The 25960-nt window shown below is 39.5% G+C and overlaps 1 protein-coding gene across 1 annotated transcript; it reads left to right on the forward strand.

Moving 5' to 3' along the window:
- The first annotated feature begins 3658 nt into the window (after positions 1-3658).
- Positions 3659-24673, forward strand: LOC135461983 (hexokinase-1-like). Its single transcript, XM_064739298.1, is given in 15 exon segments — positions 3659-3752; positions 5911-6000; positions 6130-6298; positions 7265-7404; positions 9610-9685; positions 11333-11472; positions 12496-12595; positions 13364-13437; positions 14742-14854; positions 16479-16551; positions 16553-16568; positions 16600-16635; positions 17291-17431; positions 21566-21699; positions 23717-24673. Coding segments are annotated over 14 exon segments (1362 nt in total). The 5' UTR covers positions 3659-3752; positions 5911-5937; the 3' UTR covers positions 23804-24673.
- Positions 24674-25960: the final 1287 nt, after the last annotated feature.

Consider the following 25960-nt stretch of genomic DNA (forward strand, 5'->3'; position numbering starts at 1 on the left):
CTTGTATCCAACAAACTGCACATATCTGGCACAGAAGCAAGACGAAGATGCTGTCAAACTGAACATTCATCGTTTCACACGGCACTTAAAAAAAATGAACAATTAAGAGCACACCGCTTAATCAGCAGTACTGAATCGTAACTGGCATGCTGTGTATGTAAATAATAGATGACTGATGAGTTGACAATGTGTATTTTATATCATTGTTATCATTGTATCATGGCTATATGCCTTGTACATATAGCCTACACCTATAATGTATTTTCCATTCCACCGCCATACCATTCATTGCCTCACTTACACATGTATAGAATCTTAGAATGTACAAGAGAGTTAATACACTAATAAACTTGCCTAGGGTACTGCAGCATATGTATTAAAACACAACTTTTATCCTTACATCTCAGTAAAGGGTTCTTCAGTTTATAATAGTTTTTCTGTAAAGGTTTTTGCAAACCAGATGAATACAATGTTGTAACCAGTTTTAGGGAAAGGAACTTGTTGAATTAGAGTTTCTGTTGGCAAACTCTCCATGGGGATGGGTTATGGCACTGCTCGAGGGCTCCTTAAAATACATATATTTAAACTAGAATGTGGTTCTTGACTTTTTTATTCAACTGTCCGGAATTGGTGGTCAATGGATTTCTCATATTCTGTGATTCGAGGATTATATTCTAAGGCTCTGTAAAAATTTTCTCATCTACGTACATGTAGAGAAAGGCAAAATCGGTTTGTCCTCGTTCGTGTTGGGCTTTTCCCATCTGCGGAGAAAAAGGATGGTAAATAAGTCACCGTCCTCCTCGTGGATTTTGTACCTGATACCTGTAGGAACGTCAATCAACCACCGCCCTCCTTATGGATGTTGTACTTTATACCTATAGGAACATAAATTAGTCATCGTCCTCCTCATTGATGTTGTACTTTATACCTGCAGGAAGGTAAATTAGCCACCGTCCTCCTCATGGTTTTTGTACTTTAAACTTATAGGAACTTAAATTAGTCGCCGTCCTCCTCGTGGATGTTGTATCTTATACCTATAGGAAGATAAATTAGGCACCGTCCTCCTCGTGGATGTTGTACTTTATACCTGTAGGAAGGTAAATTAGCCACCGTCCTCCTCGTGGATGTTGGACCTTATACCTATAGGCAGGTAAATTAGCCACCGTCCTCCTCATGGATGTTGTACTTTATACCTGCAGGAAGTTAAATTTGCCACCGTCCTCCTCGTGGATGTTGTACTTTATACCTATCTGAAGGGAAATTAGCCACGTCCTCCTCGTGGATGTTGTACTTCATACCTGGAGAAAGGTAAATTAGCCACCGTCCTCCTCGTGGATGCTGTACTTCACACCTGGGGAAAGGTAAAGTAGCCGCCGTCCTCTTCGTGGATGTTGTACTTTATACCTATATGAAGGTAAATTAGCCACCGTCCTCCTCGTGGATGTTGTACTTTATACCTACAGGAATGTAAATTAGCCGCCGTCCTCTTCGTGGATGTTGTACTTTATACCTGCAGGAAGTTAAATTAACCATCGTCCTCCTCGTGGATGTTGTACATTATACCTGGAGAAAGGTAAATTAGCCACCGTCCTCCTCGTGGATGTTGTACTTTATACCTGCAGGAAGTTAAATTAGCCACCGTCCTCCTCGTGGATGCTGTACTTTATACCTGGGGAAAGGTAGATTAGCCACCGTCCTCCTCGTGGATGTTGTACTTCACACCTGGAGAAAGGTAAAGTAGCCGCCGTCCTCTTCGTGGATGTTGTATTTTATACCTATATGAAGGTAAATTAGCCACCGTCCTCCTCGTGGATGTTGTATTTTATACCTACAGGAAGTTAAATTAGCCACCGTCCTCCTTGTGGATGTTGTACTTTATACCTGCAGAAAGGTAATTTAGCCACCGTCCTCCTCGTGGATGTTGTATTCTATACCTGGAGAAAGGTAAATTAGCCACCGTCCTCCTCGTGGATGTTGTACATTATACCTGGAGAAAGGTAAATTAGCCACCGTCCTCCTCGTGGATGTTGTACTTTATACCTGCAGGAAGTTAAATTAGCCACCGTTCTCCTCGTGGATGTTGTACTTCATACCTGGAGAAAGGTAAATTAGCCACCGTCCTCCTCGTGGATGTTGTACTTCATACCTGGAGAAAGGTAAAGTAGCCGCCGTGGATGTTGTACATTATACCTGGAGAAAGTTAAATTAGCCACCGTCCTCCTCGTGGATGTTGTACTTTATACCTGGAGAAAGTTAAATTAGCCACCGTCCTCCTCGTGAATGTTGTATTTTATACCTGCAGGAAGTTAAATAAGCCACCGTCCTCCTCAAGAATGTTGTATTTTATACTTACAGGAAGTTAAATTAGCCACCGTACTCCTCGTGGATGTTGTACTTTATACCTGCAGAAAGGTAAATTAGCCACCGTCCTCCTCGTGGATGTTGTACTTTATACCCGCAGGAAGTTAAAGTAGCCACCGTCCTCCTCGTGGATGTTGTACTTTATACCTGCAGGAATGTAAATTAGCCACCGTCCTCCTCGTGGATGTTGTACATTATACCTGGAGAAAGGTAAATTAGCCACCGTCCTCCTCGTGGATGTTGTACTTTATACCTGCAGGAAGTTAAATTAGCCACCGTTCTCCTCTTTGATGCTGTACTTTATACCTGGAGAAAGGTAAAGTAGCCGCCGTCCTCTTCGTGGATGTTGTACTTTATACCTATATGAAGGTAAATTAGCCACCGTCCTCCTCATGGATGTTGTACTTTATACCTGCAGGAATGTAAATTAGCCACCGTCCGCCTCGTGGATGTTGTACTTTGTACCTGCAGGAAGTTAAATTAGCCACCGTCCTCCTCGTGGATGTTGTACTTTATACCTGGAGAAAGTTAAATTAGCCACCGTCCTCCTCGTGGATGTTGTACTTTATACCAGCTGAAAGTTAAATTAGCCACCGTCCTCCTCGTGAATGTTGTATTTTATACCAGCAGGAAGTTAAATAAGCCACCGTCCTCCTCGAGGATGTTGTACTTTATACCTACAGGAAGTTAAATTAGCCACCGTCCTCCTCGTGGATGTTGTACTTTATACCTGCAGGAAGTTAAATAAGCCACCATCCTCCTCGTGGATGTTGTATTTTATACCTGCAGGAAGTTAAATAAGTTAAATACCAAGTACCTATATATTGTATAGTCATATAGGCCTATGAACCCCATGTCGGGAAAACGGGTCTGGAGAGGCCTTGGGCTGTTGTATCCTTATCATATAGAATACCTTGTCTTATTCATTATCTGTCGTCGATAGTTTGATAATTTATACCGATAATTTATAACATACTTTGTCTTACTCATCATCTGTTGTCGATAGTTCGATAATTTGGGGAAGCACTGTAGTAAATAAAATTTAAATTAATGGTGTCAGATATACAGTGATATAATCCGTATGTCTTTTTAATGAACACAAATGTGTAACTATACCCCACTACTTTGCATTTCGCGCCATATGTATGGTCATGCGCACTGCAACGTCCTCCTGATGGATGTCCGTTCTCCTGGTGGATGTACTTCCGTTCCCCTGGTGGATGTAGGCTGACGAGTACTGTTGCATTTGAGGGCATTTTGAGTTGATGTTGGCGACCTCCAGTCCCAACGTGGAGCAGTCCCAGTGTGGAGGTGCACCGACGGATGCTTCTCTTACGCTCAGCAAAAGAGTAAAACTACTGTTGAGCAGTGCCACACTGACCCACAACTGAGTATGATTTTTTGTTTGATCACCATGAGGCATAGCTAACATATTTACTAACCTCTAAATTATTTTCTCGAGTTTACAAAATCATTTATATTAAATGCACCATTGAGGTTAGCTATTGGTGACAATTAAATTAAAGGTTCTGATATTAACGAGCTAACACGTAGCTCTATGGGGCCATGATTACGTAAACTATTACAGCCCTGTCTTGTTCCATAAGCTTACCTTAAATACCTCCGTACTTTCACTGCTGGCTTTACTATACTACTGCTAGGCACCAAGTAATTTGTCTGGTGGTAGTCATAGTCGTCTCAGCTATCAATTCCACGTAGGTTTTCCCTTGTGTCATCACTAATAAATTCACACAAGAATGAAACTAACTCTAACCGCCATGTTTGAATGCATACTCCTCACAGTCAAGCGAATCATGTTAGCTGTGTAGGGCTGTGATCAAGTATACGTACTGTCTCGTTCCATAAGCTTACCTTGAACACCTCCGTTTCTGGCTTCAGTATACTACTGCTGGGTACTAAATAATTTGTCTGTCCGTTGTCACAGTCGTCTCAGCTATCAATTCCAGGTAGGTGATCCCATGTCATCGCTTTTAAATCCACACAAGCATGAAACTATAGTGGAAATTGGATAAATTCGAACTCCAACCGCCATGTTTAAATGCATACTCCTCACACCCTATGCAAGGGAGACAACTACTGACACGTCTAGCATATTTTGTACTTGTTTAATCTTTTCTTCAATTTTGTTTGAGAAATGTTTTTAGTGATCAGTGTTGATTATGGTTCCCTCAAGGTCATTCCTGATGAGACCCTAAACAATTAGACAAAATGCGTGTCAAAAGGCCTAACTTGCGTAATAGTGGCAGTGGTAATTGTATACATGATTCTAGCTTTGTAGGGCTGTGATTACACATACTATCACAGCCCTGTCTTGTTCCATAAGCTTACATTGAACACCTCTGTACTTGGCTTAAAGTGAACAGAAATTAAGCAGTTTAGAGTCACTTTCAGAAAACTATTCTTGTAATGCATAGATTACCTCCCTTTTCATGGATAATCCCCCCTGGCAGTATGTATCAGTTCAATTATCTATTGCTGGTGGAGTTTGGATGTACTGGCCTGATGGAATTTTAACAACCACAGTGATAAGCTCTGACTAATTTGATTCTGTGCATTGATAAAGTGACAAAGTAATGGGCAGTATTTTTCATAGTCGCTTATGCTTTAACACTGAAGTAACAAATATGTGGTCAGATACAAATTTGCAGATATCTGATGTTGAGAATTCCTTAGATTGACAACTGATATAACATACTGAGAAGGAACTAGCTTTCATGTATCGACCTTCATGCAATCAAAGCAGCTATATATTTCATCTGGCAAGAGGCTTCCTTGGCTCAGTTGGTTAGCGCGCTAGCGCAGTGACCCAGAAGCCTCTCACCAGTGCGGTCGCTGTGAGTTCAAGTGCAGCTGGCTTCCTCTCCGGCTGTACGTGGGAAGGTCTGCCAGCAACCTGCAAAAGGTCGTGGGTTTCCCCTGGGCTTTGCTCGGTTTCCTCCCACCATAATGCTGCTGGCCGCCGTTTAAGTGAAATATTCCTGAGTACGGCGTAAAACACCAATCAAATAAATATTTCATCTAGCATGTTTAATTTGTTACCCCAAGATCAGTATTCGAACTAAATGTAAGCCTGGTCTGCCTTCAACCTGTGGATGGTCATGGGTTTCCCCCGGGCTTTGCCCGGTTTCCTCCCAGCATAATGCTTGACCGTTGTATAAGTGAAATATTCTTGAGTACGGCGTAAAACACCAATCGGATAAATAAATAAATAAATGTAAGCCTACTATGATAGTAATCTTGGAACAGTCAAATTTATTAATGAATTAATACACAAAATTAATCACAAGCATTGTATTCTGAAGATGAAAATCCTAAGGATGAATTTCCCAAAGAAATCAAATACTCGGCAATGGACAGGCCTACAACTTTATATGAAAATAATTCTTTATTTGACAAATATTTTTTTGCATGTACTGGCATATGTATACTTCAGTGTGATAATCAGCTTAAAGAACGTCAGAATATGAATGTTAGAGCACTGATGTGTGGTATTCTTTTTTTTAAGTTTAAGCAATTTGTATATTGCAGCATTAGGACTATCTACTTTGATTCAAAATGGAGATGCCATCAAAGAAACGCCGATTGGAAATGTCTCTCGATACGGAAAAAGCAAACAAGGTACCTAAAGACATTATCATTGCTAGTTTAAAAATGAAAATAAAATGTATTCAACGCTCAACGTTGAAGGTTTGAATTGGTGGAGCAAGCTGTTTTATGACTTCATGAAGAATTTTATTTTCTGTGCAGATAGACAAGTTCTTGGAGCAGTTTGTGTTGACAGTGGAGAAAACTAAACAATTGATGACAGTTTTTGAGGAAGAGATGAAACTAGCATACAGCAAGGAGAAAGAACAGAGAGATGTGTCGTCAGTTCTCAATGAGTACACCTACATATATCAGCTTCTGGATGGCAATGGTACATGACCTGTTCAGGAATTGGTTGTCTCTCTTCAGGAATTGATTGACTCTGTTCAGGAATTGATTGACTTTGTTCAGGAATTGATAAAAGGCATCGCAGAATGTTTTCAGTATTGGGTATTTCAGGGAAAAAAAAGGCGAGGGCCCAGCGGCCACCAAGGCCCCCTCAGCTTTTGAACCCCAGATATCCTAAGAAGCATTCTGAGTAATTTTCAGTGAAAATATTGAAATTATACCCATACATATCAAGCCAGAAAGCCTAAACCAAAGTTGTACTGTATGTGAGATTTTTTTTTTTTATTTAAAGGAAATTACAAAGTAAGGTTCATCATAAAGACAACCGAAAACTTTGCATAAAAATGATTTCATTTTTTTTTTCAGAGTTTTTTTAGAGTGGTAAAATAACACTAAAATATTTGAAAACTATGGTGGGCTTTATGAGCCATACTAACTGTAACGAGGAACCCTAATGTCACATCACCTTTTTTGCTGATTTCACCAGAGGGAAGGTATTTTTGGGAACATTATTTCAGTAATCTTTCACTCATGAGTAAAAAGAGTTATTCCAACGTTCAGTGTTGTTATTAGAGTTAGATTAACTTCCTGTGATGTTAGAGTTCCTAACCCCTGATAGTGTGGTCCATATAGCCCACCTTAGAAGTCAAATGTTTGACTGCCTTTAGCTCTGCTCACAAAAATGTAAAAAAATGAGCAAGATTATGTTTATGCATAAGTGGTCTACTGAGTGATGCCTACTTCAATTTTTTGAGGTATTTTCCTTTAACTACCACTCTCTTCATAATTGTTAAAAGGAAGATAATGGACACAGGCAATGATACCTCCGCACCCCCCCCCCCCCCCCAACACACACACACTCTTCTGCTGGCCACCTGAGAGCTAGTGTGCTTAACTTTGACCAGAACACCTTGTATATATATTGAACAATTATTTTTTTTTCTTTCAGAGAATGGTGATTTTCTTGGTCTGGATCTTGGAGGCAGTAATTTTCGCTTGATTTATATTTGTTTGAACAATGGGAAGATGACGCCAGTTATACGGTCATACGTATTACCTGTAGAGCTTTTGGAACAACGTGTTGAAAAGGCAAGCGTTCCATTGTCAGATTTTCATAGCTTTTGATTTGTGTTTTAATACTCTTTCGTTTGTAGATTTGAAATTGTTGAGGTATTGTAATATCGTAAATATTATGTTCTTCTGTTCAAGTTGTAAGAATTTGTTTGCCATTGTAGGCCATAAAATTTGGGTGGTTGACGTAACCAGAACATCAGTGATGGGCTTTAAGCCTTGAATAACAGGTCGTTCGGTTTCACAAGGACGCAAAAATGGAAAACGGAACAATCGTTTGCGCAAATTGGATAAGTGAATTTGTGGCTAATAAAGCCATCCACAGTGTACAGTCCGTCATCATGTCCAGCAGAACCTAGGATAGCACAATGGTCACAGCATGAACGACGATCAGCGTGAACAACGATCAGCACGAACAATGATCAGCATACATCAGGGTGGATCAGAAAGCCGCTATAAAACATTTGTCATACATGCTGAGAATAACATGGCTTTCAAGGCCAGAGAGACATTTTCCTGAGTGTTTTTATTTTCTTTTGATGATAAATAATTACTTGTATAGTTAGCTACTTGTAGTGTGTGTATTATCCAACTGGCTTATGGAGCCTTCAAGGTCCCTGTCTGATACAATGGTTTCGTACACAGCATGAAATGATATAACCACTGACGCGAGGGAATGTCAGTGATGACCACCTCATGGAAGGTTGTTGAGAAGTGAAAGTTTAAATTCAGTTCAAATTGAATGTCACCTTTCTCTGCCTAACGCTAGCTCACCAAGAGCACAAAACATAACTGACGAATGCCGCCAGCTAGCATGTGTTGTGAACATAGCAAAGGAGACATGTAATGCGCATGCTCACGGCGGGAAATGTGGCTGAAAGTCGCATGGTACTTTCTTGGCCAAAAGTTTTAATATTTTTGTTTCAATGCGGAAGCCTTCTCAGGAGTTACCTATATGCTGTCCCAAAGGTAATAGGTGGTTTATCGACTGGACTTTACAGCACAAATAACTGGAGACAGCGCAGATGCATTGACCTCATTCATAAGTAGAGCACGGACCTCAACCAAATTTGGTCAGAGTGGAAAGCTGGTGACTGCATTTAGTGCATAATGGCATTGAATCCAAGTTCAATTCAACAATTTTTAGCAGCATGGCACCAAATGACAGCTTTCTTTCGCAGTTGTATTAGCGCTTGTTTTTTGCCAACAGACAAGTATTTCATCAAGATGGGAAGAGGTAACTCTAACAACTGACAGCATATCAGTTTGTGATATCATGCTCTGAGGATGGCTTGCAACCTTTTGTGGGTTACTCTAGTATACCTGTTGAGCGTTACATAGTTATACACTGCATTTGTGGGAACGTTCCAGGGGACAGATCAGCGTAACCGATTTTTCGGTCTGCAAAAGTACACACCACGCAACCGACACGTGAATGATGGGTTTTTTTCGCTCCAAATTTCGTGGCCTGCATCGCAAATGGTTGGCAAGCTCACGTATTACACCCACTCTGGCACATACTCTTTATATAGCTAATGAAGGTCAAAGTCCTTGTCTTGGAATTTATTTAGTTATTATGTTAAGAGATCTTTGTGGTGGACTTGAATTGTCATTTGAGAATTATGTACACTATTGTCAGGATGACCTGTTGTGTGAGAGTAGGCTATGAATATTGTTGTCAGGAGAATGTGGTATGAGAGTAGGCTATGAGTATTGTTGTCAGGAGAATGTGGTATGAGAGTAGGCTATGAATATTGTTGTCAGGAGGATGTGGTATGAGAGTAGGCTATGAATATTGTTGTAAGGAGAATATGGTGTCATAGTAGTTTATGTACACTGTTGTCAGGATAATATGTTGTGTTTGAGTTGGTTATGCTACTGTTATCAGGAGAATGTGGTATGAGAGTAGGCTGTGAATACTGTTATCAGCAGAATGTGGTATGAGAGTAAGTTATGCTACTGTTGTCAGGAGAATGTGGTATGAGAGTAGGCTGTGAATACTGTTATCAGCAGAATGTGGTATGAGAGTAGGTTATGCTACTGTTGTCAGGGGAATGTGGTATAAGAGTAGGTTTAATATGCATAAGGGTATAATGTAAAGTAATCAATCTATAAGCCAGATATATGTGGAAAATCCCTGAATATGATGTTATAAACACTAAATAATCTATGCATTCATGCCAGTTCTGTATATGACTACATATATCTCGGGTTATTTTGTAGGTGTACGATTTTGTGGTAGAAAAGATGGCCAGTTTTCTGGAGGAAGAAAAAATCAAGGATAAAAGATTACCTTTGGGTGAGTATTTCAATTGTTTTAAAGCTGAAACGGACAACTTTGGTGGGGTTGAAATTATCAGAAGTAACTGCTTTTCTGTTTAAAAAGTCAAGATCCTTTTGTCTGTTTGGTCAGAATGGTGCCACCAAGCGTGGAAATTTACATGCATTGGACATAAAATATAATTGGACAGTTGATAAAAGACAAAGATAGTGTTAAATCTCTGTGGTCATTGGCTTATCCTTAAAAGAGATCCCAACGACATTATTTTCACACTAAATGTTCCCTAGACACAATATTTATGCTATCTTAGCCTGTAAACTGCATTTAAAAATTGTTATCATAGCTAGTTTTATTTTTAAAAATTCCCCCTGCCTTTTTTGTTGACCAGATTTGACTGGATTATGTATTGAAACGCCCTGCAAAGCTATGAAAAAAAAAACATGCATTAGGCCTACCCCCTGTGTTCTTTTTCAGAATTAGCCATTGTATGACTTAATTAATAATTACCCCTACATGTACACCTCTTAATTAGCACTCTGAAAATCATGTAAGTAAAACAGTTTTGCAACAAGTATTTTGAGAGCTTCTGGAGTTGTTTTAGATCCTTGAAAAGCATGTACTGCATGGTGACTGGGCCATCCGATGATATATTTTTGCTCACATAGCGGCCATTGTAGATGACGCAAATGCACTCCTGTCTGGTTTGTCTGCCACAAATTGGACGTGGTCGTACCCGTAGAGAATTTATAGCCAATTTTGAAAAAGTATCACTGGCAAAAATAAATAAGGCTTGAATTATATTGAATAGAAAGAGTGATTGGTGAGACATCTAAATGCCAATTTAAACTTTGTCTGAGTCCCATTACGGGTGTCAAGGTGCGGCATGCTGTGAGGTATCACGCGCCCGCTGAGTGCAGTGTGAACAGGGGGGCCACCCTGTAACCTCGTGGACATTGTAAGGAAAAGGCCGGTGGCTCTCTACAGTTCGTGTCACAAACTACTGGAATTCCAGGACTGAAAATCACAACTTTTCTTTTTCATTTGGCTTCTTTGGGGAGATACAAACCTTATCCTTCAGTCTTTTCTTTTAGTATAGGCTTGGTAGAATTAGCAAGTCTCATGCATGTGTGGCTGTGATAGACCGAGTCCTCCGTGATAAAAGGCTGTTTACAATGAGATATCTGGTCTATTATAAATTTACTCAATCTGTGGCATTTTTAGGCCATGTATGTAACTTTACAGTACCCTGCGTTGTGTTACAGCAGTCAAAAGCCACACTTGGACATGGAATAACCTCAAAATTATTTGTAAAAGTATAGCAATTGTCCTCTGCGATCTGTGTTGTAAACTTAAAGAAACCTGCATGCCTTCCAGTGAATGTACCACCATGACATCATAAAGTCAAGGGTGGCTTTTCTTATTTTCTGATGTTTGATCACAAATTCTTCTGTTTTTCTTCCCTTTTCGACAGTGAAAACGTTCGAAATGGCTTCAATGTCCCCCCGGCTTCAGGGGACATTGTACTATCTATATATGCTGTTTGGAAGGCTCAGCATTGGGCATGTTGGGGTTCTACTTTAATAGGAATGATGGACACTTTTGTCATAGGTGGACATGTCTTGTATTATGAAAGGTTAAGATTATCTGTTTTTGTGTTTCTTTTAGGTTTCACATTTTCTTTCCCAATGAAGCAGGCTGGTCTGCGATCTGGTGTTCTTGTCACCTGGACAAAGAGTTTCCGTTGTCCTAACGGAATTGGCGAGGATGTTGTCACCTTTCTGGAAAATGCCATTAAACGTAGAGGAGTAAGGTTTATGTTATGATAGGAGGCCCTCACTCTGTATTCAAAAGTGCCATCAGCTGCCCATCTGCCTTGGTCTTGAACTCCATCCCCAGCTCATCTCTACTATCCAGCTCATCTCCACAATCTACATTATCTCCATTGTACAGCTTATCTACCTCAACCAGCTCGCCTTCATCATTCAGCTCATTTCCACTGTATAGCTAGCTCATCTGCCAATTTAAACTGTCCAGTTCATCTCTACTGTCCATCTCATCTCTACTGTCCATTTCATCTCTACTGTCCATCTCATCTCTACTGTCCATCTCATTTCTACTGTCCAGTTCATCTCTACTGTCCATCTCATCTCTACTGTCCATCTCATTTCTACTGTCCATTTCATCTCTGCTGTCCATCTCATCTCTACTATCCATCTCATCTCTACTGTCCAGTTCATCTCTACTGTCCATCTCATCTCTACTGTCCATCTCATTTCTACTGTCCATTTCATCTCTACTGTCCATCTTATCTCTACTGTCCATCTCATCTCTGTTGTCTAGTTTATCTCTACTGTCCAGTTCATCTCTACTGTCCGGAATTGTAATAGCAAAAATGTGACTGGATTTGTGCCAGAAGTGTGCAATATAACTGTAGGAAAAGTTTGAAATCATCAACCCCTACCTTGATGGCATTGTCAGGCATAGTGTTGAAACTCTGTTTACCATCTGTGTTGGGGTATTCACCAGATTCAGAAAGCCAATCGAGTTGAATTTGGTTTCTCCTGTTTTTGTTCTGACTGCTCTTCAGTTGATCATGTAATTTGGTTGATTATAATTGTCACTGCTGGTGTGTACCATGGTGTCAGTATTAATGACTGTTCATTTAAATCTGTTATGGTGTCACTGGGTCTGTGCAGTCACAGCTCATGAACAATGCCATGAAACATGTACGTTCTAAAACTGTACTCTAGTCCACTCTCTGTTGTGCTTTTTGTTTTTTCCCAGATTTGGTTACAAGCCATTTTTCTTCTCCTCTGTTTGCACTGCAGGATTTATCTGTTAATGTGGAAGCCTTGTTGTGTGACACTACAGCCACCTTGGTAGCTGGAAATGCCGAAGACCCAAACTGCAGAGTGGGATTAATTATTGGTGTGTAAATAGTAGGCCCAGTAGCCTTATAGGTGCGAGTATCTGCACTGAAACAGTCTTAACACTCTCTCAAGTGATTCATAGACTAGTTTTCATCGTTTACTTTCTGGAGTGGGGAGAGTATCTGGGTGTGGTTGTGAGATAATGAACCCAGATCTCGGTTGACCAAGCCTTTAAAGGCAAGCACCTTAAGCACACAGCCCTGCCCCGCCCCGCTACTCTCCTCACTCCAGAAAGTAAACGATGCAAACAAAACCACTTGTTAGCAAGTGATCTCCTAACATACTTGACGGCTTATTTTAACAAAGGCGGGGAAGGGGGGGGGCGGGGTTGGAGTCTGGTTGCAATCAACAAGTTCCTCGTCCAGGACCAGTTTAAACTTGCGCTTTGTGTGCCATAGTGATTGAGAGACAAGCTCCTTAATCACATTTATACCACCAATATATAAGTGAAATATTCATGAGCATGGATTTAAACAACAATAAAATAAATAAATAAATGTATTTCTCTGCAACCTATTAGACCTTAATATATTTTTCTTTTCTTTTTTTCAGTGTAATTTGTGTTTATTTTGCTTTTAATATTTGTATTTCATGATGCATTTGGAATTGATTTCTTGTAGAATAAACTCATACCATATACATGCATTTTCGATGTTTAAACTAAGCTCTTGATGGCAAGTAATGTAATGTAATATTTCATAAGAGCAACATTTTCCTGCTAAAGCAAATAACAGTGTGTCGATGAGTTCTCATGTGTTCTCTTCAGGTACTGGCTGTAATGCAAGTTTTGTGGAACAGATCAAGTATGCGGAGAAAGTGGATATTGAAAAAGCAAAGGAGGTATGTAAATGTCATATATCCGTCAAGAGTGTTGTTATTAACATCAGTTGTTTTGTTTGAGGGATCGTTTTGTTCTCATTTGAGTCTAGGTGTTTAATCACACTATCTTTAGCAAACAATGTCTCTGGCCATGCGTGGGAAGGTCTTCCAGCAACCTACAGGTGGTCGTTGGTTTCCCTGGGCTCTGCCCGGTTTCCACCCACCATAATGCTGGCTGCCGTTGTATAAGTGAAATATTCTTGAGTACGGCCTAAAACACCAATCAAATGAATAAAATAAATAACAAACGATGAAAGCTGGTGGAAATTCACAATAGGCATGTTTATCATCATCTTGCATGGTCTTTTAGAAGTTTACCTATGAGACTCGATTGTTTCACAGAAGATAAAAAAACATGGTTGTAGAGACGTACTACTTCCTACCCTAGTAATGGAGTCCAGTAGTCAGATTAAACTGTTACTGGTTGGCCTGAGGTTGATTCTCAGTCTGGTCATTAGTAGCTCGGAGATCTGCTCCAAACTTAGCTTCCATGTAACCACTCTGAATTTTTACATTCTCTAACCTAGAATTAGGTCATGTCATCTGCTCTGTCCTCAGAGGGTCATATCCGTAAGTGATGAAAACAGAGTTCCCGTGGTCTTAAAGTAATTCTGAATTTATTTCCTCTCTTATGAGAAAATTAAAGGACATAACATCACAGTTAACACAAGTATAACTAGTTGCATCCAAACAGACAACATTCGAACTTCGTAAGTAACCACCCTTCACCTCTCTCCATTGCTAGGGTACTCTTCCCAAATTATAATCGTATACATTTTTCCACAATAGTTGCGTATGGTACCTTCTGTTGATTATTATGAAAACAAAAAGTTGTTATGCTAAAAAATAAAACAAGATGTTAAACGCCCTTTTAAATTTTTTTTTTTACATTTGTGTTAATAGTTCTGTTATGGTCTGCATTATTCAACCATAACTAGGTGATATGGAGACAAAATTACTGTAGGATTAAAAGAAAGCACGTTTCAATAGCGTACATCTTTGATATGTTGAGGACAGCACACTCGAAGAGACTGAGCTCTTAGGTCGGTCAATTTAAGAGTACAGGTCTGTATTTCTGAACATCAGGTACATGTTTTGTAGTAGCCTTCTTGCTGATGGCTTTTCCTACACACCCTTATACTAAAAACGAAAAGATGTGTGTGCACTTAAACATAAATTAAAGAAGAGAAAAAAAAGTCAAATACACATAGGCAGGATTTTATACAAACTTGTCTTGATCAGTATATGTTGTTGTTGTTCCTTAGGTAATCATTGATATACAGTGGGGTAGCCTTGGTGACAATGGCTGCCTGGATTATATCAAAACCGATGTAGACAGGACAGTGGATATGGAATCAAATCATCCTAACAGCTTTACGTAAGACGGAACATTTAATGCCACAAAAAGTATTACGTATATATTTCAATAAACGTACATATAACACTGAAATTTTGCCTATGTTTGCCTGTAAGGCTTTGCATTAGTTTGCACATTGTTTTGATCATGCAGTGCGTTATGCAGAATAGTATGCCTTTTTATACACTAGAATGATTGAATGAATGAATGAATTAATGCTTGGGGTTGTACCTAACAATCGACGAGGACCAGTGATTAGGTGTGCGTACATTACGCTGACACCGGGCCAGCTAGTCCTGTTTCCTTGCTCTAACCTCTCAGTGGTGAGCACCAAGTGAGGCAGCAACAAGTATTATTTTTAAAGTCTTTGGTATGACCTGACCCAGGTTTGATCTCAGATGTCCTGACTTCGAAGCAAACGCTCGAACCATTAGGCTAACAAAGTGTTTTTTTGTTTTACTAATGAACAGATGTTTTAATTTTCATATTGCCCAACAACTCTGATGTCAAAGCTTTACTCCGCATCTGGATCTTGGCACTGTAGAATAATTGCTAAGTACTGATTAACTTCTGTGTGGGACGCCAATTGAAAATGTACAGATAAATATGAAAGTTTGAAAGTCTTAGCGCATAGTGGTACATGACACAACTCCTTCTTATGAGGAATATCTAGCTACCATACCTGCACTTGCATAATTGTATTCTCAAGGTAGACAAAGATAGGTTTACCAGTGAGCTTGTGTGTTAGAATCCAGTTCTTATTGGGTTTGTGTTTGTTACTTGCTTGGTAAAGGCAATGGTTTCGAGCCATTTTCTCTGACCATTAACTAGCAAAAGCCTATTCTTCAGCACAGTGTAACACACTAATGAAATGAATGAGTAAAAAGTTAAATTTTGCAATAGCTGAGACGTCCTGCAAAACATTATATTATCTTGCATTTCCAGTCCCTCACAAGTGAATGACCCGTGTTAAAAATAAGATGTCAAAAATTTAACTGAAAGTATTTAAACAAAAGACAACAAATAAGGTATTAACCTTAGTTATTTGGGAAGAGGGGTAGAAATAGACCTCAGCAGCCACATGCAGTTATTCTGTTTTAATGTGTTTGGTAGCTATAAATCAACTATTAATCTCGAATTTTTTACTTGACCATGGGATATGCCATGTTATAGAATCCGAAAGCCCGATGTGGCATTACTTATACTGCATGCCAAATGACTCAAACCACTGTCAGTGTGATGTGAAAGGAAACACGTGCATTCCTGAGTTCTAGAAATAGGTTAACATTGATAACCGTAGTGGTGATTCCAATATATACAGTTTTGCCTTGTTCTGAAACGATAATGCAATATAACAAAAATAAAAACGCATGCTTTTTAAAATGTATGCTGAATACTTCATGTATTCATGTAGACTTTTGGTTAAGTGTGGCCTTTTCTTTTAATACTGAACAACTGAAAGATAAGGCTTGTCACAGATAATAAGCACAATGGGACTTAGATTACATAATTGGAAGAGGTAGCTGGACTCCATGTTTCTGCTGCCACCGTAATACATTGATCACATGTAGCTTGGCCTCTACAGTGTATTTACATGTAAGCAAATAGCCCTTGATGTTAATTGGCTGTAATTGTTTGTTTTCAGATTTGAAAAGATGATATCTGGATTTTACCTGGGAGAAGTTGTTCGTCACATCCTGATCAAGCTTACAGATCAGGGGCTTACTGTTTGATGGCAAAGCTCCAGAAAATCTCTACCAACAAAGAATGTTTCCAACTGAGGCAGTGGCCAGTGTTGAGCGGTGAATTTCTTACATTGTTTAGGATGTAGAAATAAGAAGATATAAGTGATGTGGGGATGGGGCGTGTGATTCCTGGCTAACCTGGCCATCAACCATGAAAACGAACTGGATTAATACCCAGGAAGACATTTGACAAGAGCTAGAGGTACAGGTGTAATGGGGACCTGTCAAACGCCCGCAGTATGGTACCTTGAGGCCACGAGCTTGTTTCCTAGCTCATCATTGTGGCATCAGAATAATTTATTTATTTTTTTGATTGATGTTTTGTGCCATACTCACGAGTATTTCACTTGTACAATGGAGGCCAGCATTATGGTGGGAGGAAACTGGACAGGGCCAGGGGGAAAGGCATGTCAGTCTTGTCAGGGACATTGTAATAGATACAATATATTGATAACTAATACTAATGATAGATACTAATACATTGGATTATTGTACACATTGTACACATTTTAACATTGTACACATTCGCAGTACATGTATAATCATTTTTTGACCTAACGACTCGATGTTCTGTTTTACAATTGCGCCATCTCACAGGATTAAAAAATATGTCGCCTTCCCATTCCTCTCTGGTTTAATCACCTCAAAGCAGTTAGTCACTCATTTTGTTTGAGAACTTGTCTCTGTTATGTGTCTTATTGTGCTATTGTAGGGATCGGGATGATGACACAAGTCACACGGTTTTCTGTGATAAAGCAGTTAGGGATTACCAGTGTGATGAAGAAAGATGTTGCCGTGGTGAGAGAGGTGTGTGCAGTTGTGTCTGCACGAGCGGCCCATTTAGTGGCTGGCAGTAAGTACATGTTACACCACATTCAACTCATAGATGCTGTCAATCAGAAAAAAGTATGTAAAATAATTTTTTGATATCATCCTGTTAATTAAGTTAATTATGTCTTGGAAAGGTATGCGTGAGGGATGGAATGCATGTGCCAAGGGATATAAGCTGTGTGCTAAGGGATCGAAAGGCCTGTGCTAAGGGATCGAAAGGCATGGGCTATTGGTTGGAAATGCATGTACTAAGGTGTAGAAGGTGTGTGGTGTCTCAAAAAGGCATGTGCTAAGGTTCGGAAATGCATGTGCCAAGGAAATAAGCTGTGTGCTAAGAGAGGGAAAGGCCTGTGCTAAGGAATGGAAAGGCATGTGCTATTGGTTGAAAATGCATGTACTAAGTTGTAGAAGGTGTGTACTGTCTCGAAAAGGCATGTGGTAAGGGTTGGAAATGCATGTGCCAAGGGAAATAAGCTGTGTGCTAAGGGAGGGAAAGGCCTGTGCTATTGGTTGGAAATGCATGTACTAAGGGATTGAAGGTGTGTGTTAATGGATGGAAAGACGTGCTAAGGGTTGCAAATGCATGTACTAAGGGATAGAAGGTGTGTAGTAAGGGATGGAAGGCATGCGGTAAGGGATGGGAGGCGTGTGCTAAAGGATGGATAAACATGTGCTAAGGGTTAAGAAAGCGTGTGGCACAGGGCAGAATGGTGTGTGCTGAGGGATGGAATAGATGGTGCTACAGGATGAAAGGTGTGTGTTAAAGTAGAACCCCAATGCCGGGCCTTTCAAAGTGCATATGGATATTTTAATGGCCCCTGACTCCATTTCAGTCGTTTAAAACCTCGAGAAGGGAAGGAAAACGGTAGAATTTGGTGATCAAACTTCAGAAAATCTACTCCACAACAATCAAGCCACTTTTGAGCTTGTGACACCACAGTGGTACATTCACTAGCACGGCGGTACATTCACTGTGTACAACACAGATCACAGGAGACAATCATTATACTTTTACAACCAATTCAGAGGTAATTCTAGCATTACCAATACTAAAAGAAAAGGCCGAAGGACGAGGCTTATACCCCTCCCCAACCGAGCCCAACGAAAAAGAAAACCCAGAATTTTCACTCCCAGAATAGCAGACGTTGTTTAGTTATTTGCTTATTTGAAACAGCTGACTGTGACATAAACTGTAGGGAGCCCTTACCCTTTACGGTACAATGTCCACGAGGCTACAGGTTGGCCCTTCTGTTCACACAGCTCACAGCAGGCCATAACTTGATGCCCGTAATGGGACTTAGACAAAGTTTCAGTTGGCATTTAGATGTCTTACCAATGTTTCTATTCAATATATTTCTGGCCTTATATATTTTTGCCGGTGATACTTTTTAAAAATTAAACGTGAAAGATTAGCTCGATTGTTACTTTCACCAGTGTTAAGAGGCACACTCTTCTAGCTCATCACTACAACTCTCAATTCACTGGCAAGACAGCATGCATCCTTGTGTCGCAGCCTATATTGTCAGACTGTGGACTGTAAAACCATGCTAAATTCTCCAAAGATACAACCATGGCCAGTTCTTGGTGAACAAACCAGACAGGAGCGTGTTAGCGTCATCCACAGTGGCCAGGATGTGGGTGAAAATCAGTCATCGTATTGCCCAGTCAAAATAACTCTTGTAGCTTTCAAAATATTTGTTGCAAAACTGTTTTACTTGTATGATTTTCAGAGTACTAATTAAGAGATGTACATGTAGGGGTAATTATTGATTAAGTCATACGATGGCTAATTCTGGAAAAGCACATAGTGGGTAGGCCTAATGCATGGTTCGGCAATACTTTACAGGGCTTTTCAATAAATATTCCAGGCACGTGTTTTTGACATGACGTCACCCAGATAGGGCTACGTGGTCGACAAGACGGACAGAGGGTCCAACTTAAATGGAATTTTTGAAATAAAACTATCTAAGATAATATTTTTTTAAATGCAGTTTACAGACTAACACAGCATAAATATTGTGTCTAAGAAACAGTTAGTGTAAAAATGAAGTTGCTGGGAATCTCCTTTAAGGATGGTAAAGTGTGTGCTATGGGATAGAAAGACATTTGCCAAGAGATGGAAAGGCGTGTGCTATGGGATATAAATATATCTGCTATCACAGGGACTTAAATCATGGCTTGGCAACGTCAAATCATATACACGATAAAAACGGAAGGGGAGCAAAGCCACTACACCCACGCTGCTGGCCTTTACCTCTTACTTCAATCTATATCACTGAAAATTTATTCATCTTGTTTTAGCTTTCTGGCAAATAGAAATCTAATTTGGGAGCAAATACATATTTAGCATTTCTCACCTAAATTACATGTTTTAAGCACAGTGATGGAATCAAGGCAGTTAGCTCAAAATTGTCCCCTTAATAAACAGTCTTGAAACATAATTTCCATATCTCCATAACAATATTATGGTCACCATTTACATATGAAGCAACCCTTCATGAGCTTTATTACCTGACACACACATGCAAGCGTGAAAAAAAGTTTTGGTTTATTTGCACAGGTGCAATTATTTTTTAACGTATGTAGAAATCTTTTATTCATATAGAACAAACTTTTATTTATACATACATATATGTACAGTTCTTTTGTACATGTACAGGTAAGTGTAATTAGAAAATAAATATTGAAAGCAGCATATCATGGTATGTAACAGGAAATTTTCTGGATGGTAAGTTTAAGCACAGCAATAGTACATGTGAATACCTTTACTACTACAAGGAGGTATGACCACAACACTGACAGCATTACAGTATGGCATCAGGATATGTAGAGCTCACTGGTGCAGGATTAGCGTTTCTTTGAAAACAATTCAATTAAGTTGTCTATGTTTATGTTCTAAATCCTATTCCATATGGAAAGGTGAGTGCTATTGGATGGATAGGTGAGTGCTCTTAGATGAATAGGTGCATGTTATGGGATGGAAAGGTGAGTGCTATGGGATGGATAGGTGAGTGCTCTGAGATGAATAGGTGCATGTTATGGGATGGAAAGGTGAGTGCTATGGGATGGATAGGTGGGTGCTCTGAGATGAATAGGTGCATGTTATGGGATGGAAAGGTGAGTGCTATGGGATGGATAAGTGGGTGCTCTGAGATGAATAGGTGCATGTTATGGGATGGAAAGGTGAGTGCTGTGGGATGGATAGGTGAGTGCTCTGAGATGAAAAGGTGCATGTTATGGGATGGAAAGATGAGTGCTATGGGATGGAAAGGCATGTGTTATGGAATGGAAATGGATGTGTTATGGAATGGAAAGATGAGTGCTATGGCATGGAAAGGCATGTGTTATGGAATGGAAAGCATGTGTTATGGGATGGAAAGGCATGTGTTAGGGGATGGAAAGGGGGATGTGATAGGATGGAAAGGTGGATGTTATAGGATTGGAAAGGTGAGTGCTATGAGCAGAAAAGGTGTGTGTTCAGGGATGGGAAAATACAGCAAACATATCATGCCTGTTTGGAAAGTTTATCATTGTCATGAGAGTTAGTACAATGCCTTTATTAGCCTTTAATTATTAATTAGCAATCTTGATAACCATAAGTTACAAAATTCATGGCTTAGTCTCTTGTGTAATAGAGTCATTATTAAGATAAATGTTAAGGGTTTAAACTAACTAAGTGTTGCATGTATGGAACTCAGGTTTTGCTTTCATGTGAAACACAAGTTGATGCACTGCATGTGTGTTTATTGGAGCAAATCAGGGGGGCCCTCTGTGGCTCAGTTGGTTAGCGCACTAGCGCAGTGTAATGACCCAGAAGCCTCTCACCAATGCGGTACGTGGGAAGGTCTGTCAGCAACCTGCGGATGGTCGTGGGCTTCCCCCAGGGTGTGTCTGGTTTCCTGCCACCATAATGCTGGCCGCCATGGTATAAGTGAAATATTCTTGAGTACGGCATAAAACTCCATTCAAATAAATAAAGGCATGTGTTTAAGTATTATATGTAAGTTTTGCACACAGGTGTCTCGTATAGATGCACTCTTTGGTAGGCTTGGTACGCAATCTCTTTTTTAACTCTTCAGATTGATGAAATGGAGCAATAATATAAACCATTATTCACTGTTAAAATAACGAATTAGTAAATTGTTTTCTCCTTCAGATTTGGCTGTACTTTTAAATCACATGAACAAGCCAGAAGTAACAATAGCTGTTGATGGTTCTGTCTATGAACATCACCCCAACATGCACGGCCTGATCATTGACAGACTGGCTGAACTCGTGCCTCAAACTAAGGTAGGCACAACAAACTACAGGCTATCATCATCTTACTCTCCTCATGCAGAGAACTGTAGCCTTCCGTCGACTACCTCTGCTGAAAGAGCTTACAAATCTGATACACATGGCTAATTAACATAATCCAGAATGACCAATGGAAATGACCGTACCGTCATAAGTCATACCATGTTGTTGTACGGTTACTGAACGAAGCAGGAAGGTGAATATGGGCCAAATTTGGGTGACTTTAGGGTAGTCGGTGATGCTAGGTATTGTTGAAGTAATTCTATTCTTTGTTGGCGGCCATTAGCAGAAGGTCTGCAGCAGCCTGCGGATGGTTGTGGGTTTCCCCCGGGCTCTGCCTGGTTTCCTCCCACCATAATGCTGGCCACCGTCGTATAAGTGAAATATACTTGAGTACGGCATAAAACACCAATCAAATAAATAAATAAATTCTTTGTTGGAAATGTGAAACTCGGCAGTAAGTTTTGTGAACATTAATGAAGACACACCTCCATGTCAACCAATGAGAATTTGTGCACAGTTTCCAAGGTATTTGGCTCATATGGAGAGTTCATTGGTACTAGGAGTTATGCCACTTTTCGCTCATATCAGGCAATCAGGTGACTTTCCACAGAGCATGGAATTGATAGATTAGAATGGTCTACCTGTCGTAGAGAGAGCATCAGCAGTTAGTAATATGTCATTTGTGAAGGATATAAGGGGGTACCGTGCATTTGTGTGAGCATTTTGAAACTTGCACGAACAGGTGAAATAATGATACATCTGACTCTTTATGTTCATTTGGGTGATACTTTGACCTGAAAACTTCTGTTCAGTTAAATGTGAGATCATTTGTCGGAATAAAAACGAGGGTTTTGTGTAATTTAAGATATTAACGCAAAATCCAGAATTCACACACTTTTATTGACAAGCATATAAATGACCATGATTACACCCATTAAACAAGCCTTACACACCTCTCAGTATGGTCATATAACTGCCAGTATTTCAGGATTCATGCAACAGTAGGTACAATTAACAATTTGTCTTTTTACCTTCTTTATGTTCTTTGTTGAGCTTGCCATGGTGGGGCTGAAACATTACCAATGTGGCATTAAGCCATAATCATTTTCTTTCCTTATCAGAAATTATCTGAGTGGATAGTAGGGTACTAGAGGTACATGTATCTGCTTGGAAGCAGATATATAACTGGATTATGTGTGAAAAACAGATAGTATTGTATCTGCCATTATTTCTAGTTGTTTTAGGCAGTACTGAAGAATTTTTCTCTTATACCGGTCAGGTTGACTAAGTCATATCACGTGAATTGACATTAACTGAATCAAGCCCTACTGGAAGCCTGAGCTTTGTGGTTGCAGTGTAGCACATTCTCAGTGTTGTCATTGTGCTGGTGATCCCTGCCATTCATATTTCATCGTTAGCTTTTATAGAACTCTGCCAAGTTGTGGTAATGCGACAAAAAGATACCTCACCTGCTAAATGTTTGTGAAAGTGACCATTAGGTGTATTCATGTTTATGTTTTATGATCACACTTCTTGAAAGGCCAAGATAATATGGTGATGTGGCTGTTCATTAGTGGAGGTGGAGTCCATTTAGTCGACCTTAAGTGATGTGTGTATTGCTTCCGCGTCTTGTCAGACGAATGCCACAATGGGTTACATAGTCTGTAGCAATGTCTGTTTCATGTTTTTATAAGCTTTGTTAATATCATGTCTTTATATATAGTTGAAGCTCAGTCGGTTAGCGCACTAGCGCAGCATAATGACCCAGGAGCCTCACCAATGTGGTTGCTGTGAGTTCAAGTCCAGCTCATGCTGGTGTCCTCTCTGGCCGTAAGCGGGAAGGTCTGCCAGCAACCTGCGGATGGTTTTGGGTGGTGGGTTTCCCCCGTGCTCCGCCCAGCTTTCTCCCAATAAAATGCTGGCCACCATCGTATAAGTGAAATATTCTTGAGTGCGGCGTAAAACACCAATCAAATAAATAAATAAATAAATTCATGCCCTGTTTCAGGTCAAGCTGACCTTGTGTAAAGAAGGCAGTGGGAAGGGGGCAGCGCTAACAGCAGCTATTGCTCTAAAGCAGACTTCAACAAATTGAAAGTGAATTGACGCTGTGTAAAAATGTCCAGCCTAGCACAGCAACTCTTGACAGATTCATTGAAGATCTTACCAAGTATATCTACATACAGTACTCATGTACCAACAAGTAGTTTTGTGTGATGGGAATGCGAGCATTCTCTTATATAACTAATGAGACTGTTTTTGTGCCAGCCAAGTACTTAATTATATAGTAATTTGATGTAATCTCAGTCAGAAATGGCACATATCATTTCAATACTTTCGAGTACGCTTATTTGCTCATGCATTCGTAGAAGTCACGTCTGTCACTATTATTCAATAAGTAGATCAGTGCAGTTCAAGTTTAGACTAACAAAGCAGTTGATTTTGTTAAGGGAATGATTGAACTCATATTCTATTAGAACCCCTAGTATCTACATGTGTGTATCGTATTGTGTAACATGTAAATATCTATCTATATATCTATAAGGGTAACATGGGTGCTTATTTTTAAACCCTATATCATTCATCTATTATCATTTCGTTTATAGCATTTTTAGCCTTGCAATGTATGTTTCTGTCTACAAATTTTGATATCTCTAAGACTCAAAAATTAAAAATAAATTCATAACAAAATGAATTTATAAGACAGGTTACGTAGTTTATGGTGTTTTGTTGTTTTGAAAAGATCTGAGATTGTTATTGTTCCTGTCCAGAAAATTCATTTAGAAGTTTACTGCCTTAAAGTATAATGAATTGTCCATGGTATTTTAATTACATATTATTTCTATAACATATTTTTCTTTTAACATTTTAATTTAAGACTTAACTTTTGGTTTTATTGCATCATCTTTATGATATCATTTACAGGATGCCATTTTTATGATTAAACACTCTCTCATGTACTGTAGTATTATGATTTTTTGACATTCATTTGATTTGATTTGATTCTTTTTTATCCTTTTAGCTGTGAGGGTTGGTATATCAGTCATATTTTCCCAATCACATTATCCCGACTTATCCAGTCACAGCATTTCACCAAGTCACATTATCCCAGCACCTCACAAAGTTGAATTGTACAAGTGTTCATGTGAGATGTCTCCATATGTATAAGTGTTCATGTGAGATGTCTCCATATGTACAAGTGTTCATGTGAGATGTCTCCATATGTACAAGTGTTCGTGTCAGTGGTCTCCATATGGACGAGTGTTCATTTGAGTTGTCTCCATGTGAGTTGTCTTCATGTTTACATCTTTCATTTGACTCCTTGTGCACAAGTCTTTGTGTGAGTTGTCTCCTTGTGCAGAAGTCTTCATGTTTGTTGTCTCCATATATACAAGTGTTTATGTGAAATGTCTCCATATGTACAAGTGTTCGTGAGAGTTGTCTCCATATGTACAAGTGGTCTTGTGAAATGTTTCCATATGTACAAGTATTCATGTGAGATGTTTCCATATGTACAAGTGTTCATGTGAGATGTCTCCATATATACAAGTGTTTATGTGAAATGTCTCCATATGTACCAGCATTCATGTGAGTTGTCTCCATATGTACAAGTGTTCATGTGAGATGTTTCCATATGTACAAGTGTTCATGTGAGATGTCTCCATATGTACTAGTGTTCATGTGAGTTGTCTCCATGTGTACTAGTGTTCATGTGAGATGTCTCCATGTGTACAAGTGTTCATGTGACAGTCTCCATGTGTACAAATCTTCATGTGAGAGTCTCCATGTGTACAAGTCTTCATGTGAGAGTCTCCATGTGTACAAGTCTTCATGTGAGAGTCTCCATGTGTACAACAGTTTTTCAGGGAAGTTTTGGATGTTTTATCAATACTCAGATTATGCACTGTATGGGTGAGAGACAAATGTTCCCCAAAGAACTTCCTGTAAAACGACCTCAACAGCCCTAAAAGCTGTGTTGATATGTACAGTTCACATTTCCACATGACACCCGTTTCTGGCAACTATAACGCTAATCGCCAACAACTCTGCTAAATGGTCAGTGTGTGACCTGTTCATCTATGGGTATGGGGATGTGTGGAAACACGACTCTTCATGTCTATCTCTATTCACAGTCTTTGTGACATTTGGAACCTGAAATCAAGTCTACATGGCTTCTGTCTGGAATAAGTGAAGTTTAGGAATTTATTTTCATGCCGTGCATTATTGTTCTTGAAAGCTGGCCATGTGTAAC

This window comes from Liolophura sinensis, chromosome 1 (assembly GCF_032854445.1).
Source record: "Liolophura sinensis isolate JHLJ2023 chromosome 1, CUHK_Ljap_v2, whole genome shotgun sequence".
Classification (NCBI taxonomy): domain Eukaryota; kingdom Metazoa; phylum Mollusca; class Polyplacophora; order Chitonida; family Chitonidae; genus Liolophura; species Liolophura sinensis.